This window comes from Phaseolus vulgaris, chromosome 8 (assembly GCF_051622355.1).
Source record: "Phaseolus vulgaris cultivar YP4 chromosome 8, ASM5162235v1, whole genome shotgun sequence".
Classification (NCBI taxonomy): domain Eukaryota; kingdom Viridiplantae; phylum Streptophyta; class Magnoliopsida; order Fabales; family Fabaceae; genus Phaseolus; species Phaseolus vulgaris.
The window spans coordinates 4,415,781-4,435,366 of NC_143505.1; the positions used below are offsets into that span (position 1 = coordinate 4,415,781).

The 19,586-nt window shown below is 31.6% G+C and overlaps 4 protein-coding genes across 4 annotated transcripts; 2 read left to right on the forward strand and 2 right to left on the reverse strand.

Annotated features, from left to right (window-relative positions):
- Positions 1-5,898: 5,898 nt before the first annotated feature.
- LOC137826489 (Mitochondrial transcription termination factor family protein) lies at positions 5,899-8,228 on the reverse strand. Its single transcript, XM_068632465.2, has 2 exons — positions 7,707-8,228; positions 5,899-6,808 (listed from the first exon to the last, which is right to left on the reverse strand). The coding sequence occupies exons 1-2, from the start codon at positions 8,151-8,153 to the stop codon at positions 6,437-6,439; spliced, it is 819 nt and encodes a 272-aa protein (XP_068488566.1). The 5' UTR covers positions 8,154-8,228; the 3' UTR covers positions 5,899-6,436.
- Positions 8,229-9,465: 1,237 nt separating this feature from the next.
- Positions 9,466-12,157, forward strand: LOC137824288 (Ribosomal protein S21 family protein). The gene is made up of 3 exons (XM_068629863.1): positions 9,466-9,705; positions 10,540-10,919; positions 11,782-12,157. The coding sequence occupies exons 2-3, from the start codon at positions 10,591-10,593 to the stop codon at positions 11,789-11,791; spliced, it is 339 nt and encodes a 112-aa protein (XP_068485964.1). The 5' UTR covers positions 9,466-9,705; positions 10,540-10,590; the 3' UTR covers positions 11,792-12,157.
- Positions 12,158-14,105: 1,948 nt separating this feature from the next.
- Positions 14,106-16,461, reverse strand: LOC137824289 (Pentatricopeptide repeat (PPR-like) superfamily protein). Its single transcript, XM_068629864.2, has one exon. The coding sequence runs from the start codon at positions 16,332-16,334 to the stop codon at positions 14,310-14,312; it is 2,025 nt and encodes a 674-aa protein (XP_068485965.1). The 5' UTR covers positions 16,335-16,461; the 3' UTR covers positions 14,106-14,309.
- A 1,866-nt stretch (positions 16,462-18,327) lies between these two features.
- LOC137825188 (uncharacterized) lies at positions 18,328-19,284 on the forward strand. Its single transcript, XM_090293739.1, has one exon. It carries the CDS (start codon positions 18,719-18,721, stop codon positions 19,025-19,027), a length of 309 nt encoding a protein of 102 aa, XP_090149865.1. The 5' UTR covers positions 18,328-18,718; the 3' UTR covers positions 19,028-19,284.
- The last annotated feature ends 302 nt before the right edge of the window (positions 19,285-19,586 follow it).

Here is a 19,586-nt window from a genome sequence, read left to right on the forward strand (position 1 = left end):
TCTGCATATTGCTACCATGAGAGAGGCACAAGAAAACCAGTGCTGGACTGCCAAGATTCTCATTCACCATTGTGACCCACAACCCGACCACTGCAATATCTCACCACCACATGTAATCGTAAGACTATCATTGCCACTGTTAGTCACCACCATAAATGCTCCATTCTTGAGTTGTAAAATAAATAATCATAACAAAATATTTTTTTAAAAAAACAAAATATATGTCTTATTTAATCAATTAAAAAAACTCAAAATTCTTGTATATAACTTTTTCTTATGTATAGCTTATATCCGTATTCGTTTGTTACGTACCTATATGTATAAAGATGTCATAATTCACTTTAATTATTAATGCAACTTTCAAAACATGTCAAATCTTATCCCAATTTACACGCATAATGCTTAGAACAAATCTGAAAAAGATACGAGAAGACTAAGAAAATAGGCTGTTAATGTGTAACAATTTTTCGATAATTTTCATTCCATCATGGTGTATATTAAATTTATTAGTTTTTATGATAATTACTTTAAAAATCATCTTAACAATAATTTCTGAAAGCATAAAAAAATATATTCCCAATATAAATTATGGAATTCCTCTCCAATTCGAATTAAACAATATATTTAATTCTCCCAATTATTTTTAAGAGAAAAATATAATATTAAATTAGGACAATTCACCCTTACTATATTATTTCTATAACAAACTTTTATAATAAATTTTGCACGGACAAATAAATGAATTATATATGTGATGAAAATACAAAATATAAAAACAATGGTTTATAGTGAAAAAAAAATGTTATTCTTAGAAAAAAAGAATGCGTGAAAGTATGAGAAGAGAATTGAAAATTTTGTTTCCAATGTTTCTTTGTTTTCCATTATTGTCTTAATCTACTTTTATTTGCCCCTTGAAAAGAGTCACTCATGTCCCCTTCACCATGTCAATTACCTCTACCATTTTTCTTTCTCTTCTAATTTAGGTTTTCTTTCTTTTTCTTCTTTTTAATTCATTGCCTCAAAGGAGTTTGTTTCAACTGTAAAATCCTATTCTTATTATGTAGGGTATTGAATTTATGTAAATGTGAATACTTTTAACATTAAACGAGAAACAAATTATTTCAAAATCTTAACTATTTCTAAATCAAATATCGATTAAACCCAATTGGTAAGTTAAAAATATTCTTGTAATGATGTCATTGCTAAATCAACTTAACCTAATTTATTTATGATCATTGCAATTAAGTGTAAGATATAAATGTCTTTATTTTAAATTGATGTGAGATCTTTAATACATCATTCTTACATGGAGACTATCAACTTGTGTGTGAAACAATATATATTTATAATGGTTCCGATAGTGGGTGTCTGATAAACCCAATAAATTCTCATTAGGATAAATTTTAAAGGACTCTGATATCATACTAAGAAATTAATTTTAAACCTAACTTAACCTTATAACAACATCTTATAAAGTAAAATTTACACCCAGATATATATTAATGTTCTTATCTACAACTGATGTAAGATCTTTAACACATAAGATCAAGTTTGTACATACTTATATACTATGAAAATATCTTTATCGAGATCTTCTCAACAATTTAAGAGTACAACAACTTCATAGGATTATATACAGAATACAAAATGATACATTCATGTGTGGAAAAGTAACTTTTGTTTCTCTCTGTGTAGAGGTGAGAAAAGTTGATGAGAAATTTGAATAGTTTTTGGTCTTAAAAATTGGAAACAAACAGTGTCTCACAGAAGTTGATGAAGATACGTTTTAAAAGTATTATCCATATAGTGGACCCCGTACAGCTATGTTCTCACATTTATGCATTGTTTGTTGCCTTCAACTTGTTCTCTCTATCTCTTTCACTTTCTCTTTGTCTCCTCATATATTCTTTCATACATGCATGTTTTGTTTTTCTTACTCTAATAAAGTGCATTCATTGTCCACTGTGTATGTCTATATATGGAGATGTTTTCATTTTTTATTTATTTTTTACATATATGAATTGTTAAAGTGTTCACATATACAATAACAATTAAGAAAAAATATGTATGCATACAAAATATAAAATTACAAAAAAAAAATCAATTTGATTCTCATAATTATTTAAATTTTGCATGCTGCTCTCTTTTATATTTAAAATTATTACAACTTTATAAATAAGAAAGTTTTAATTTTTATTTTGATCATTTCTTAAGTGGTAAAAGGATTAAAACATTGATTTTTTTTTATTAAATATAAATATTAACAGTGGAAAAGAAAATAATGACAAATTCTAGAACCCGACAACAACTTCAAACTGTAATGTTAATATTTTAGATTCAACATTTTTTTAATCAACAATAAATAAATGAATTAAAAGTGATATTTTATGTATATTTTAACTCTTTTACAAAGCTCGTCTCCAAATGTACCATCTTAAAAATTTCTAGAAGCAAAAAGACCTAAGCTTCGAGAAGCAGCGTTTTAGATTCAACGATGATTTACACATCACATAATTATTTGTTTAAAACTCAAATATAATAAATAAAAAATTATGTGACAAACTTTTTAGGGAATATTCATGCATATCATGGATAATAATGCCAACAGTAATATACCCAAAAAGACAATTGGCAGTTGAATCGCTATTAAAATTATCATTGACTTTTATATATATATATATATATATATATATATATATATTTACACTATAAAAATAAATAAATAACAGTCAATTTAAAAAAAAAAAATTAATTATTATATTAATTGAGTTAAATATTATATTTAATATTTTTAATAATTTATATTAATAATAAAAATATCTAAAATAATTTCTAAAAAATCATAACTAATAATATTAGTTATTATCTATTTTATATTATAAATTAGTCATTAATTTAATTAAAGATTAATTTTCTAATAACATTATTAATATTAATAAATATTTATTTAGTAGGAGCAAAATACTTGAGAATTCGATCCTGGTTTAACTTATACATATTATAACTTTTATTTATAACAATTAATACCTTAAGACTCCACATGCAATTAAGTCAAAAAATTATATAAGAAAATTGCTTGATAAATGTTAATTTTATCCCAAAAAATACCATCATATCACCAATTTGGCATGCAAATGTCTATTAAATAATAAAACAATAAACCTACAAATTCTTTCAAATGTATTAAACAAATTAAAAAAAATGGAGTTATAAGATAACAAATACTCCTAAATTGGTTTATGTGAATAAATTAAAGTTAAACACAGTGTTTGATGAGTGAAAGTTGGATATTAAAGAGTGAATCATGTTGAAATCATCATTTAGACCATAATTAGATGGAAATGACTGAGGTTTGTTCGTACGGATAGATAACATTGATCCGTTGGCACAATGTGACCTACCCGAATACTCAATCATGTTCATGGGCCTCATTTCTCCCTATTACAATTTTTTTTCATAAATATTTTTTTTTCTTTTTAACAGTCGGATTTTAAAAAATTTGGTTTTACTTAATCATCATTTTTAATTTATTGTAAATTACTCTTATTTTTAATAATTAACTTATATACATATTTATTTATCAGTATACTCAGATTAAGCGTAGTAATTAAATAAAATGAAAGAAGTATATTTTTTAATCACTAACAAGTTAATCTAACTTAACTTATGTATCATAGATTATACGAAAACAAAATATAATTTTTAAATGTAGGATATAATAATACGAATCTTTTTTATATTATATTATATAAAATAATAATAAAAATTTATGTGTATAAATATATTTAAGTGGTTTTTAGCAGATATTTTTCATAATTGGTTCAAAAGAATTTATTTTTTATTTTTATAATCATAATAAATAAAATTTTATATAATAAATTTGATTTTTAAAATTGTGTTAAAAATATATTATAATAATTAGAAACTTAACAAATATTTTTAAAATTAAACACTCATAAATATCTTTCACCGATTATCTTACAAACATAGTACAAATATCATGTTTGATATATGTTATGTAAAGACGTTTAGGGTTTAGGTAACTAACAAGTTTAATTACTATTTTTGTTAAAAAGAAGATATAGAAAGAGTGAAATTGAGAATAAAATATGGGATGAAGGGTGGTTGTAGCACTTAAAAATGTTTGGAGAAAAAGAAGAAAGGATATGGTAAGAGGAAAGAATAAAGCAAACCGACAGGGTCACAAAAAGTAATGATTTCAAAATATAAAGTTCAAAAGTGTAATAAATAATAGTCGAAAAGGAGGGTTAGGAATAGAGAAGTTTTGAAGAAAATGATAATGCAGAAGCAGTGGTATGATGGAATAGTGTATATTTTGCTGAATTCCATGCAGCAATTATGGCTCTTGGATCGTTTTCAAAGTCTTCCAAAATCTAATCATGATGGAGTGAAGCATCACATATAACATGGGTCCCATTCTCTCCAGCACCTTTTTCCATCTTCATTTTCACATTTTCACTTCCTTTCGAATCTTCTCTCAACTGCTCTCACTTTTTTATCTTTACCAAACTTTCCCAACCACAATCACTTCTTACAAAACACTTCTGCCTACACTCTTTTAATAAGGACTAATGAAAAAGTTCTAAAACTCCTTATGAAAACATAATAATATTTTTTATTTTATTTTATGTGTTATTATCAAGGATAAGAATCACAATATTTTTTTTATCATTTATTCCAAACTCCAAAATGTCTCTCCCCTTTTCATCAAACTGGGCCTCTTTTCTTTCTTATGGACTTCTTAGGCTCCTTCTTAGATGGGCTGCTGCTGTTTACACATTTCCCATCTACAACAACTTAACACAACCTTGTTGTGCTCTCTTGCCTCATTAAAAATGGTTGAAAAATAAGGTTTTATCACACCTTTATATTCCCATATACAATATTAATCCCTGTATTTTTTTTATGTCACTGTTTTACATAAGTAAACGTTTGATATAGAGAATCGAGTGACATTGGTCCTCAGGTATATTTAATTATGTCACTGATTTTAATTATACAAGAAGTTCATCAACGTATATTTATGTAGGCTGAGAAAATGTGTATGATACATGTATTGAAGTTATTACAGAAACAATACAACAGAAAGCTCTCACAGTTATCAAATGATCACAGTAACAAAGTAAAAAATTATAACTTGATATACCCTAATAGTATTGAAAACAATCAATAACATTAAGTTTGTTACATGAGAAACAAATTTAAGCTAGAGACAGAGAGAGATGTTTTGTAAAAGTTTCAGCAATTTGACCACATGCAAGAATATGAGTAACAAATTAATTAAAGAATATGAGTAAACATGACCTACACATGGGTTTTAATTAGCTACATGAGTCAAAAAAAGTCCAAAGAGAAATAAGGAAAAGGAAATTTGAATGAGTTTCTTACAAAAATTTAGCAAATCAACCATACATTCCCACAAAAAAGGGATACCACCAACTAGACCATATGCTAAACATACACCTTAGTTCTTGGAAACTAACCCCGATATTAACATTTACATATTGCAAAAAGGAGCACTGCTTGTTGTGAATATTGGAATGCAATCAGCATAGATAACCACCAAAAAAGCAGACAAACAGCATAGCCCAGTAATGACAGATGCTGTACATCCTTCACTTCTTCAACAAAATCCAGTGGGGAGCATCACCATTCCAAGGCATTAAAGGATTAACAACATATTGATAAAGATGGTGTATCTTTATCACACACTCAACTTGCTTCCAAATTAAAAAATTCGTATTGGAAAGTTTTTCTGTTATTAAATATGAGAAGATGATGGGTGATGGTGTTGACAAAACAATCATACGCAAAGGAGATGTTGGCTCATGAACAGTAACCACAAATAGAAACTAATCAAGCTCTGACACTGTGATAGGATCAAATATACAAGTTCATTAATATACATTTATATAAGCTACAAGAAAAGTACATAATGCATGTACTAAAGTAATGGCTAGAACAATATAACACAAGTTGTTACCGCTATGAATGAGGATCAGAATAACAAACTAAGAAATTATAAACTGCATAGGTTAACAGGCATCTATAAACCTTTGGCTTCCAAGAAACCAACATTCATTAGGTCAAATTGCACCATACCATGTCAAATTTACTTTCCAAATTACTTGAACATCTCACTTAGTCTCAAGCGAAGAAGAATGCGGCAGACATGGTCAGACTCCTGAAGCATTACGTTGGCAACCCAGAATTTGTCTACCTTCCCACACAGACTTGCACACAAGTCTATGTTGTTGATATGCAAGCAAAACAGAGACAAGGCGAGGGATACAGATACATTCTACTCCTAAGAATTGTTACTTACTAATGGAGAGTATCAGATGTTAGAATATTCAGCATTAAAAATAATGTGCTGCATGATTTATATATGAGCAAATATAGCAATTGCATGGCATCACTTCCACTTCTTGTAGAACTTTTCATCACCCCACATCAACATTCTGTTCAAGGGAATCCTAACACCCCTCTCCTTCAAATGCAAGTGCCTTGGCATAATCCTCTCCTTCAAACTGAACCCAAAGTACTGAGGAAACTTCTTCAACTCCTCCAAATCCCTCTCCATTTCCTTCACAAGATACACGTACTTTGGCCATAGATTGTTCTCCACGTCATAACGGAAAATGGCCGGCAACCTTACACATACTTTTTGTGCCTCCTCGTAAGAAAACCCCAACTCCTGCAAGAACTCAACCTTCGCGTGCAGCTTATGCACCCGCGTGTTCAGCAGGTGTGCGTAAGTGGGCTTTTTCAGCCCCTGCATTCCAATCTAAATGAAACTAAACAAACTATATCAGTCTTTTCCCAGAATAAACAAGCTATATCACGTTATAAAATAATACAGTGGGTTCTTAAGATCAAATTATTATTTTAAACTAATTTCATTGTTATTTTTTCATTTTATCTTTATGAAAAAAAAAACAAAATGTTAATTTAGAAGAAGAAAATGATAAATAAATAATTGAAAACATATTTAATAAAACAAGCAAATATGACTTTATTGTCTTTTTAGTTCTTCATAAAATTCTTAATTTTAGTTTAGTCCCAACTTTTAAAACATTAGTATTATTTTTTTATATTTATTAAATACCTAAACTTTGATTTCTGTATAGAAAAGGTGTACAAACTATATATACTAAAAAAAATTAGACCAAAAATTGATCTCAAAAGTTGGATATTAGCTTCAAAATTAAAAAAAAAAATAGAGATAAAAAATATTTCCAATAATGAAATTACATTTTCTTCAATATATACAATATATACAAAATATATATATATATATATATTATAAAATCAAAATGTTAAAGTTTTTATATTATGATTCAATTATAAATTATGATTTACTATAAAATTGTAATTTGTTTATAATAATTAGTTACTTTAAAGTTTCTAACTAAACGGGAATAATACATTCAAACTGAATCCTAACATAATTACATCCAATCATACTTTCAACATTTTTAGTAGTTACTTTTAAAAAGTATAATATAAGATGATGGTTAATCACTAACAGTATAAAAATACCCCACAACTAAATTTAAAGCACTCTGTAATTCTTTAAACATTGAATTATATACATTATTAAGTTACAAAATCACATTTTTTTATGCAAGAAAAATGTATATAATTTAAAACAAAATAAGAAAACGAAATCCATGTGTGCGGACCTGCCGGAGAAATTGGAGCGTGGGTCGGAGGCAGAGGTCGACGTGGGAGAAGAGCAGCTTGGGGCATCGGAGGATGAGCTCGCGGGACTCCGACGCGGTGGCCTGAACTTCGTCGGCCAGGAAGCAGAACACGGCGGCGACGTCGGAGGGGAGGACGGCGGTGGAGAAGAGTTGAGGGGTGAGGTAGTTGAGGCGGGGGATGTCGGCGTCGGAGAAGGAGCGCGACTTGAGGAAGGTGAGAGTGTGGAGGATGTGGTCGACATCGGTGGGGAGAGGGAGGTCCTCCGGTTTGGTTTTGGGGTCGATTATGGTTAAAGTTCGAAGGTATTGGAGGTTTTGGCGGTACCTGGTTTGGAACTTTATATAACCGCTGGTGTTGGGAGCGCGGGTTGATTTGTGTGAGTAAGAAGATAGTATTGGGAGATGAAGAGAGTGACAGAGGAGCATTTCTGCTTCCAAGTGATGATAAGCAAAGTGGATAACACTATTCAATTTCACCTTTTTTTTTCCTTTGGACTCAATTTAGAGAATCAAAATATTAGATTCTATGACTCAAGTATAACTTCAAATTAAAAAAAACAAATATATTATTATTCATAAAAAACTTAGAAGCATTACGTGACATGCAAATTTAACTCTTGATTTAATGAATAGCAAAGTCAATGTAATGGGTTGCTGAAAACTAGAATGATTCTTCATATATATAATTTAACTCTTAGAGTGGGATATAATTTTTTTTTATGAAATAGGTTTAGAAATAAATATATATAATAAAGGATAAATTTAAAATTAAATAATATAAAAAATATTAAAATAATAATATTGAAAGTTATAATATAATTATATAAAAATGTGAATTTGTGAATATATCATTCCTCTAACTTAATAAGAGAGATTATATGTGCGTGATTATTATTTTATCCTGTAATTTCTATATATTGTTTTTGTATAAATATAAACAACACATTTTTTATTAACATAACACTTATGATCACTCGTTTCCTATAAAAATTACCAATTAAAAAATATAGAACTTTTGAGTAATTAAAAGAGTTTTTTTTTAATAAAACTTAATTCAAAATATCTAAATTTTAACAAGAACTTAAAATTTAATTGACCTTTAATTTATCTCATATTTTCAAGTCTAATTAATGTTTTGTTCTATTTTTTTTTTTACCTCTTTTAATTAAATTTCTCCCTATAAAACATTCCTGATGTTTTATTTTATTTGTTTCGATGGAATGGTACATCAATAATAAAATTGACAAGAACACAAATTATTTTGTTTAAATGAGTTTCATCATGTTTTAGTTTTATGGTTTGGTCAATGGTCCTTCCTTATTCCCTAAATATTTTTTTATATTTAGCAGCATAATTATAAAATATAATGTAATAAATGATGTAAAAAAGAAAACGCTATACATATAAATTAAAATAATTATTTCACAATTTTGGACTAATTCTTTGAAAATAACTTTTATGACTTCTGTTTTCAATAAAACCATCTTAAAACAAAATTCTTAATCTATTATCTTTACTTTTATTTGTTAATTGAGTTTATTTTTGAAATTAAGAATAATTAAAAATATTTCATATCAAAATATAAATTATGTATCATAAATTTAGAATATATTTAATATATTAAAATGTGTACTTATTATAGATTTAATTATGATATATAATTTATATAAGAATATTTATTCATTATATTAATTAACATTCACTAAAATAAAATTAAAAAATTCCCAACGACCTGTTCCAAACATTAATAACCAACCTGGCCACTCCAAATTTGTCATCTTTTTTTCACATTCCCCGTTTGGCTTCACTACAATTTTCATTCGTCCTCCAAATTAGGGTTTTATTTTCAATTGGGTGAGCTGATACTTCCATTTCTATACGACGTCGTGTCAGCTGAGTAGACGTTCTCTCCAAAATCTCATATTCGATTTCGAAGCCCTATTCGTGACGACGTCACTTTCTCCGACGAGGACCAGAGGTAAATTCTTCGACCTCTTCATTTCGTTCCCCTGTTTCCTTTCTTTTTCTATCTGATTTTAGAGTTAATCTATTCGTTGCAGTGATATAGTGTTGTTCTGTGATTCAGTTATGAGCATCTGGTGTGACATTGTGGTTTTTATGATTGATAGAATAGTGGCTGGTCCGTTTTGTTTCGGAAACTGTTTTGCGTGTTTTTCTTTGTTTTTAAAACCAGAATACATCAGGATGACACGATTATTCAATCAATATATTTCAGCATATGCTTATTGCACTTTAGGGAAATAATAATACCTAAGTGTAGCCTAATGTAATGGATATTTCGACAAAGTTCTGTTATGTTGAGAAAATTACGATTATTTGACAATATGAAAATTCTCAAACATTATGTGATTTGAAATCTGTCCATGAATTGTGCCTGGGTACTTTACATAATTTATATGGGCATACCTGATGCTTAATGGTAAGGGCAAGTTCTGTCATTTGAAAGATCTAGATGTAATTGTTGTTATGTCATGCCTTTTTTAGTCACAGGCTTGAAGTTCATGTCCATAGACGTACAGCAGATTCTTCATAATTGATATGCTTGTTTTGGTCTTCTTTTACTTAGGAAACCACTACAATCCGAATGGATTCATTTGGATTTTCTTCTGCAAAACTAAATCAATCCTACTTGTAGACACCCCTAACCACAAGATATTCAACAGTCCCAAAAAATTTATAAAATGTAAAAAATTATAGTTGACCTCCTTTTTTATGCATGATGTTGTGTCAACAACAATACAACTAGATTTTTTTTTTAAATTGAATATTTTTCCTCCTTGCTTTTTACTAGTGCTCGTAAAAGGAAGAGTAGAAGGAGTAAGCACATTCTTATCTGTAAGATATGAACTTCGTGGCAAGGCGTTTATCAGGCTTATTCAGAACTTCAGGTTTCACAACTGAACCCTTCAATATTGGGCATCATCAAATGCAGCAGCTTCAACAATGCAGAGGCATACGAGTGAGAGTCATAGATGGGAACTTGGAAATGGCATTGGGATTGATGCAGCGTAAGATGCAAGGAAGTGGGATTGAGAGGATGATAAAGCAGGAGCAAAGATTCCATATCAAAAACTCTGAGAAGCGTGTTTTAGCCCAAAAGAACTTGCACCAAAGGATTCGGTCTGAGGATCTCTCTAAGAAACTTAAGGCCATTTTGATCAAGAAAGTCAGGTATTTAGCGCTTATATAAAAGACCAAATTTTATCCTTTAGAGTATTACTAAAATCTGCACCTTATCTCTGCATCATATTATTTTCAAGTAATCTTTTTAAGTACATGATGTTTAGATAAATTGCAACGAAATTCCCCTCAATGACATGAATTGTTTTAAGCTATGAAGCAGACAGATTTTGACTCGTGCACCTTGAGATGGTTAGTATCCAAAATGTAAGACACGACCACACACCACACGTAACCTTTGCTAAAAAGGATTATTAATGGCTCTATGTCATTGTAAAATAATCAAAATAAGGTGGATTTTACCATGTCACGTGGACTTATCGATATAGCCCACTCTCTGAACGTAGTGATATATATATAGTTTTGCATAAGAGATCAATTTGGCCTGCAATCTTTAACCTTGAAGATATTAATTTGGGATCTGTTGATTTGTTCACTAGTTAGTTTAAAGTTTGGAAGTAATGGTATCCTACATGAAAAATCTTGAATTGGCACATCTTCTTACAAACTACTGATAAAGTTAATTTATAATTGACGCAAGGCTTGAAGGGTAAACATGCAACTTCTAGTCTCTTGGACTAATTAATTTCCATCAAATGTAAAAAGCATATTTTGGTTGTTTGTATCAACTCATGCTAGTGATTTTGTTTCTGCCGTGATTTCAAGTTGGTTTCATTGACTTTGGAACTGAAAATGTTATTATGTGGCTTACAATAATATTGGTGGCCACGTGGGAACTTCATTTTGATCAAAAGCATATTATAATATTATATCATGTAAACCTCTGGATTTTATTCCACGTGTTGCTTTCTATTTGTTCTGACATTTTGCTTATTCTGTTGCAATATCACAGGGGTCTATGAGGATGTTGCATTTCGCACAAAAAATGGTCATCATAAGTTGCATTCATTTGATAATTTGCATGCGATCACTGCAGTTGACACATTTTCTTTCCAATTGCCTGGATCGGGTCGTTTCATATGTATTTTGTACCTGTTATTTTGGGTAGCATATGCATTTGCAAATTGCAATACAGAAAGTATTCATTTGATGATAAGTAAGACAATTGTTTGGTCAGTTCTTGAGTCTGGGTCAAGACGTTGAATGTTGTTAAGTTGTGTTGGAAGCAGTTTTCAAGCAACAGTTGGATGCAGCATTTTCCTGTGACTTTTTTTCCGGGATAATTTGTTTAATATGCTCCTTGAAATGGAATTGACGAATTTCATGAATTCTAATCTTATGTCACTTGTTGAAATAGCTTATATGGAATAGATCTCTAGCAAGAGCTGAAACCTTGTAGTATGGCTTTTACTGAGGTTTTTTGCGCGTCCTGTCACTTTGATTTTTGTAAATTAAGATGACAAAAAATGACATTGTTTCTCGCCAAATACGGAGTTGGATTCATATGAACTAGATGTCTTGTTAACGAATGATAATGGTGTATCAGTCTTGTATTAATTTATTCGACACCTTCAACATACTCTTTAAGCTTTGGCTTGTAATCTTCTTACTGCCTGGTTCAGAATGATGCTTATCATGTTTACTTGGCTTGGTGCTGAGATCAATAACCATGGGGCACCCAAAACTCTGTCCAAGGCTTCCTCTCTTCTGTTGAGGGGAGAATCTTGCAGTTTACTAATGTTTTCAATTTATCCTGCCCACACCAATAGGTCACATCATGTGGCAATTAGCAATGCTATTAGCATTACAACATATGACTCTTATAACCAGATTATATACAAAAAGTATACTGAATCAATGCAGATGTACCAATCTTCTTTCTGAAATAAGCCAAATGCGCAAGGCAAAGTTACGCAATGAATATCACCCATACAAAAATATCAATAAAGTTGGACTAAATAAACTAATCATATTATCCTAGGTAACAATTTAAAAACCCTGTAGAGTCAAACAGGGATCATAAATTTAAAATAATCACAAGGAACTCGAATGCCTTAAGTGCATTATGTTATATGTCTACGATTGAGCATATAAAGTAATCCCATAAGTTATAGGACATTGTGTGCCTCGAGAGGTAAGGAAAGAAATAATGTATGTTTAAGTCTACATAATTCATATGATCTGTGTTCTAAGAAACTCGCAACTTAACATCACACATCATCTGATTTTCATAACATCGTAACTTCCTGTTCCAAGTTCCTTAAGTACCTGAAAGGTGATTCCACTGAGACACACAAAATGGTTTAGTGCTGTACAAACTCAGCACTTGATTTTCTCACTCACAGGAACCATAGCTAATGCTTGTCCGGCTCTGAAAATTGTAGGGGGAAATACTTGTGTTCTACTGGAGAATTCCTATGTAAATATTGTTAATTATAATGGAATACAACTGGTTTTCAGCCCCATAAAATAAGCTAAACTGTCACATACATATATTCCACTGCTGCTCATTATTATAAGAAACAGAGCAATAGATTCACAATTATTTCAGTCTTGTAAATGAGCTAACTTGCGACATATATCTGTCCAATAGTAATTAGGAAAACAATAACAGATTTACAAATTTTACATCCAGATTATTTGTCATTTCCCTTGACAATGCTTCTTTGTTTGCTAGAACAGCTAGCACTCTGGAATCTATTGTTATTTTGTCAACTACGGTGTCAGTGGGTGAAGAATGAGTAGACTCGTGGTTACTTTCATCTAACTAGGCTGCCCAGATTCGTCAACAGGGCAGAATCACAAACGGTATTAGCAATCCAGCGTAAATACTTGTAATAACTACAACGACACAACTTTGGCCTTTTATCAAGCAAGTTATGATAAGCTGGACAGACATCATTAGGAGAAAGTTGAATGAGTAGTGTGGCGCAACAAACACCAAAGATTATCTGTATCTAAGATGCAACTTGCAAGACAGAACATGGACCAATGATGTAATATTCCAATTTCCAATTGAATTTTTGGCAATTTTAACAAAAATCCCAAAAATTCAACCATGCAAAGCTACTCAAAGAATGGTGGTGGTAAAGGAGGAGATGATGCATCAACAGTGTAGGTAAGGAACAGAAACAATAATGGCAAATGACAGTGATGCATTCAACCACGGGATAGTCACTCTGAAGTTTTAGGGTTCTAAAATTTTAAGGGGCGTGAATTGCAATTTGAAACCCTGATAAGGTTACTTTTGTCCAAATAATTTTTAAAACACCAGATTCCCAAAAACTACAAATTCATGTATGAATTATATAAACACTTAATTTGGTAGAGAAGCTCAAAGAAAATCTTATGAGCCGTACAGTATGGAACAAAATTACAAATACATGACAACTCAGAAATTCTGAGACAAAAGTTACATGTCAGGATTCTGAATTGTTCATTCTATAAATCTTTCAGAAGGAAAAGGTGTTGTTGTCTCTTCTACAAGAAAGAACTCATTTGTTCAAATCTTTGAGCTTTCTCTAGTTGACCATTGCGGGTAAGTAGTTGCACCAAAATAGCAAAGTGTTCCTTAGATGCTTCAATTTTATATTTAGGCATTAAATTGAAGATTCTACAGGCATCATCAACAAATCCAGCTCTGTCACATATAGATAGAATGGCGGCAAAAGTGAAGTGATTCGGAGAAGATCTCATATGATCAAAAAGGTTAATTGCATCGTGATAAAATTCATTATATCCATAAGCCTTTATAAGAGCGGTCCATGTTATAGAATCTTTAACTGGGACTGCATTAAACACCAACTTAGCCTTGTTAACATCTCCAAATGAACCATACGTATTTATAAGTTCTGCAGAAACAAAAGGAACTCGTGCAAAGTCCCTTTTCAAGATCTGCCCATGAATCTCCTGCCCAAGCTTTACAAGTTTTAGTTCACCACAAACACTCAGCATCCTTCCTATAGCAACAGAATCAGGCCTGTACTTTGACAATTGCATTGACCTCATCACACCAAGTGCTTCACACAGATGTCCATTATTTATAAATGAATCAATCATGGCGGTCCACGAAATCACATTCCTTTGTTCCATATTATCAAATAATCTTCTAGAATACTCAACAACACCACACTTAGAGTACATCATCATCAATTGAGAAGTTATAGACACATTAGGCAGAAACCAATGTTTCAAAGCATAAGCATGAATTTGCCTCCCTTGTTCCAGAGCCCTCAACTGTGCACAGACTGGAAGAACAGTCGCAACCGTGACCACATCAGGCCTGAATCCTTCTTGCTGCATCCAAATGGTGGACCTCAGTGCCTGCTCTAGTTTTCCATTCACAGCATACCCCGCCATCAGAGCCGTCCAACAAACCACATTCCTCTCCTTCGAGCCATAAAAAACCCGTCTTGCCGAAATCATATCCCCACACTTGCAATACATATCAATCAAAGCAGACTGAATCGGTACCTGCTTAGAGTAAGATTTCGTTTTCAAAACATAAGCATGAAACTCCTGACCCAACCTCCTCGCACAAACCTCCCCAATCACAGGAACCGCAATTGCAATCACAACCGAATTGGGCTTCATTCCCTCCTTCACCATCCACCTCACATACTCCAACACCTCCTTCTGCATCTTATTGTGTGCAAACCCAGCAAGCATCGCCCCCCACGCGACAACATCCCTCTCAGGAATTTCCTCAAACACATGGCAAGCAAGCCTAACCTTCCCACACTTGAAGTACATATCAATCAAACTGGTTCTAAGAATGTAGTTGTCCACAAATCCATTTTTAATCAAAAGCGCATGAGTCTTCAAGCCTTCCGAAAACGCCGATGCGCCGGCGAAGCTCTTGATCACATTGGAGAAACTGTACACATTCAGCTGAACCCCCAATGCCCTCATCTCAGCATAAGTCTTAAGCACATCAATGTACTGTCTTTCCCCAGAAACCACAGTGCCTCTGAGCAAAGCATTCCAGGGGTAGACACTCTCACAGGGCAATCCCTCAAACAGTTTCTGCGCCTCTTCCAACGACCCACATGAGGTGTACATTTGAACCAACTTTGTCCGCAAGAAAACATTGTTTTCGAGACCATTGATTCTGATATGGATGTGAACTTCCCTCCCTTGTGGCAATGACTTGGTACGTATGCAGGCGGCGATGACAGCAGAGAAAGTCGTGGAATCCACGGGAATGCCACGTTGGTCCACGTAGTCCAAGATGGTGAGAGCTTCCTTGAGCTTGTTCTGGCGAGCGAAACGCTTGATGTCTTTGTAGATGAAGATTGGGTTTTTGTTGTGGAGGGGTAAGGAGCATGGAAACGCGTCCTTTTCGGTGAAGGGTTTTACCTTCTTGGTCCTCTGCTTTCTGGGGGTGGTGAATCTGGGAGGTCTTCTTGGGTGGGTTTTGGAAGGTCTAAAGCTCAAGACTTGGAAAAAGTTGGGCGTTGGGTTTGGAGGAAAACGCAGCGAGAGAGATGAAACAGAGTTTTCCATGCCTAACTGGTAGATAACAAAGGGAATGGATATTTTTCTGAAGCATGTCTTTTTGGCAGAACATTAGATTTCAGATATTTTTCTAAAAAACTGAAGATTCTAGACATTGTTTCGATTGAGATGAGAAGGAACAAGGGGAAATGATGGTTTCACAATCTTAAAATTGGTATACAATTTTTTATATAATAGATTTAAATATATACATATATGATAAAAAATAAATTTATAATTAAATAATATAAAAAATATTAAAATAATAATATTGAGAGTTGTAATGTAGTTGTATAAAAAAATTTGGATTATTAAATCTATTGAGAAAAAATGGAATTACTCGTTACTGCTTTGCTATGTAGCGCACACACGGACGCGAACAGAGATACATAAAATTTCTAAAATGTAGAATACGGGAACACAGATCTATATATTATATAATTATGAATTATATAAATTGACAATAAAAATTTATGTGCATAAGTATGTTCCAAATTATTTTTAGAGTAGTGTTTTTCATGACTGTTCACAAGGATTTGTTTATTATTTTTTTAATTATAATAACAATAAAGTTTGAATTTTAGAAAATTAATGTATTTTTTTTAAATTGTGTTAAAATCATACTTAAATTTTTTAGAAATCTAACCAATATTCAAGAATTATATAAATTATTTTCCTTTTTATATTATCAAAGTGAATAAGTTTAAAGATTTTTTTATTGAAATTGATCAAATTTTTTGAATTATTAAGATGGACAAGTTGTTTCAACATGTCAATTTTATTCTAAAGAAATTGTGTGAATGCTTTGGTCACCAGGTGATATCAGTTGAAATCTAATTTTATATTAAAGTTATGTCATAATTTTATTATTGTGATTAGAATTGTGTAACTATAATACAATTTCTTTCTAATAAAGTCGTCAGTATGAGTTGTCACTTCGATAATTTTAAAAGTAATATCTTATTTTAATAAAAAAACCTTATAAAATTATTTTATCTTTGTAAAAAAATAGTGTTACACTAATGATATATGTGTCATTAGATTCAATGAACGTTTGTAAGTACTAAGAAGGTCCCCATATTGACTTCAATTCGTTGCTTGCCAAATCTTCTACAAGCTGCCTAATTCAAACACTTAAATAAAAAAATATAAAACACTAAATATTTTATATTAAAATAATATAGTTTCAAGAAAATTTCATATTTTTATTGCATTGGAAGAATACAATTCCAAGAGAATACATAGTTTTAAGTTAGATATATGAAGATACAATGAGTCTTCCATCTACGGCATAATTTGTCATTGGTGGGGTGGTGGGGTGGGTGTGTACCTGCAAGGCGCTCCGATGCCAAATCAAATATAGTTTTATGTTCATCAGATAAATTGAATCTTACTTACTTCTTGGGTTGAACATCTATTTATAAGGCTCTCTTATTGGGCTTAAAAGTTACCTGGATCTTTTCTTTTTGCACCTAACATTTTGAAAACACACCTGCATATTTGGACTCATCTTATTGACTTTGCTATAATAACTAATTTAATTTTACTTATTTACTTTTTATATTTAACCTTTCGGTCGAGACTTTCGATACAACCTTTGGTTGACGTTTCGGCCTAGACCATATTATATTTACTTTGTACTAAAGTAATCTTCAAACTAATCTGAAGGATTTAAAAAAAAATTCCAAATCTTGAGACTAATCCAATAGCCACATACACCTTCAGAAACTAATACTTTTGTTTCTCCCTAATTACCAATACTATAGAAAATGTGATGTCAATGTTAATATATCTACTACAATCTAGAACTAGGCAATTAAAAATTAACAACAAATAGAGTTTTATGGTGAAGTTTGTATTCTATGGTATTAGTTGACTAAGTCCTCAACGCGCAAATTACTTTCAAGTCTTCAAATTCAAAGTTGTAGTCAACCACCTATTCTGAGAGCAATTTCTTTAATGCTATTCTTTACATATTCTATATATGCATCAATTTGGTCCAAGTTAAACTCATCTGAAAGTTATATACAAGTCTATATTCTATCTTACTAGTTTTCTGTGAGACGTTTTTTGAAGAAAACTCTTATATTATTTGATCTTCCAACTTTCACTTCAAGTGCCATGGCAAACTATGAAACCAAGCAGAGAATACCTAGCTCCTCACCACCATCCACTGAGCCTCATGAACCAGAACCAAAAGGGCCTCAAGAAATGTTCTATGCCAACTTCCAAGTCTACTGCCCCATCAACATACCCTCAACATCAGAAGCTGCAGGAGTCCGCATCATGAGAAACATAGGGAGTTTTGGCTTGTACTACACACTCTTTGTGTGGATCATACTCTTCATAACCCTCATCCTAAGCGTAAGGTGTCCTTGATTCTGTTGGTGATCATGACCTATGTCACAACCGTTTACTGTTTAATTCTGAGGTCTTTTCCCAACTCTGCTGTGCTTCACAGAATCATAGATAAAAGAGTTGTGTTGGCTTTGCTGGCAGTTGCAACTGCAGTGCAGCTGATTTTGACAGAGGCAGGTATTCATCTTGCAGTGACTTTGGCTAGTAGTGTGCCTTTAGTTTTGCTCCATGCTGTTTTGTGGGCTAATTTTGATGCCTTTGTGGTTGAGAGTGGTAAAGGAGAAATGGTTCCTCTCACTGGCCATGAGGAAAGTGTTGCTGAGAGTAATTTTGATGCTGTTTAAATTTTTGTGGCCTCAGTCTTCACTGTTACTGTTTAGGCCTCTCTTGGTGTTGTTTCATAAACATGATGGATGAGTTTTTTTGGAGAAGAAAATCATTGATATCCTTACAGTATTGCAAGAAGAATAAATATATGGATGTAATAAAAAGATGCAAATGCATCCATATGTGGTTACTGTGTGTACAATTAATATCTTCAAGTTGAAGATGAAGATACCAAAGTGTTGTCAACTAGTTCCATTTTCTTTTTCCTATTTAACCTATTTGTTTCAAAATTATTTCTCCAACATTAATAAAATCGCATTGGCTTTTCAAGGTCACTTTGCAATAAATAGATCAGACTGTTCATGTAATTTGCTAAATATTAGTGTTGACTTGGTGGTTCCATCCAATAAAGTCCAACCGATTGAGATGGACAACTCAAATGCATCTTTTCAAAATTTCAGTTCTTAATAAGTCATCTCAACAATTCCAATTGTGTGATTTCTTGGACTTTTGGGATGGAGAATTTATAATACAGTTATCTACCACACACATCTTTTACTAGGGCAATTTTTTTCA

Coding starts and splice junctions, on each gene's coding strand:
- LOC137826489 (XM_068632465.2), bottom strand. CDS start 8,153: ATGCTCCTCTGTCACTCTCTTCATCTCCCAATACTATCTTCTTACTCA. Junction 6,809..7,706: donor CGCTCCAATTTCTCCGGCAG/GTCCGCACACAT, acceptor AGTTTCATTTAG/ATTGGAATGCAGGGGCTGAA.
- LOC137824288 (XM_068629863.1), top strand. CDS start 10,591: ATGAACTTCGTGGCAAGGCGTTTATCAGGCTTATTCAGAACTTCAGGT.
- LOC137824289 (XM_068629864.2), bottom strand. CDS start 16,334: ATGGAAAACTCTGTTTCATCTCTCTCGCTGCGTTTTCCTCCAAACCCA.
- LOC137825188 (XM_090293739.1), top strand. CDS start 18,719: ATGACCTATGTCACAACCGTTTACTGTTTAATTCTGAGGTCTTTTCCC.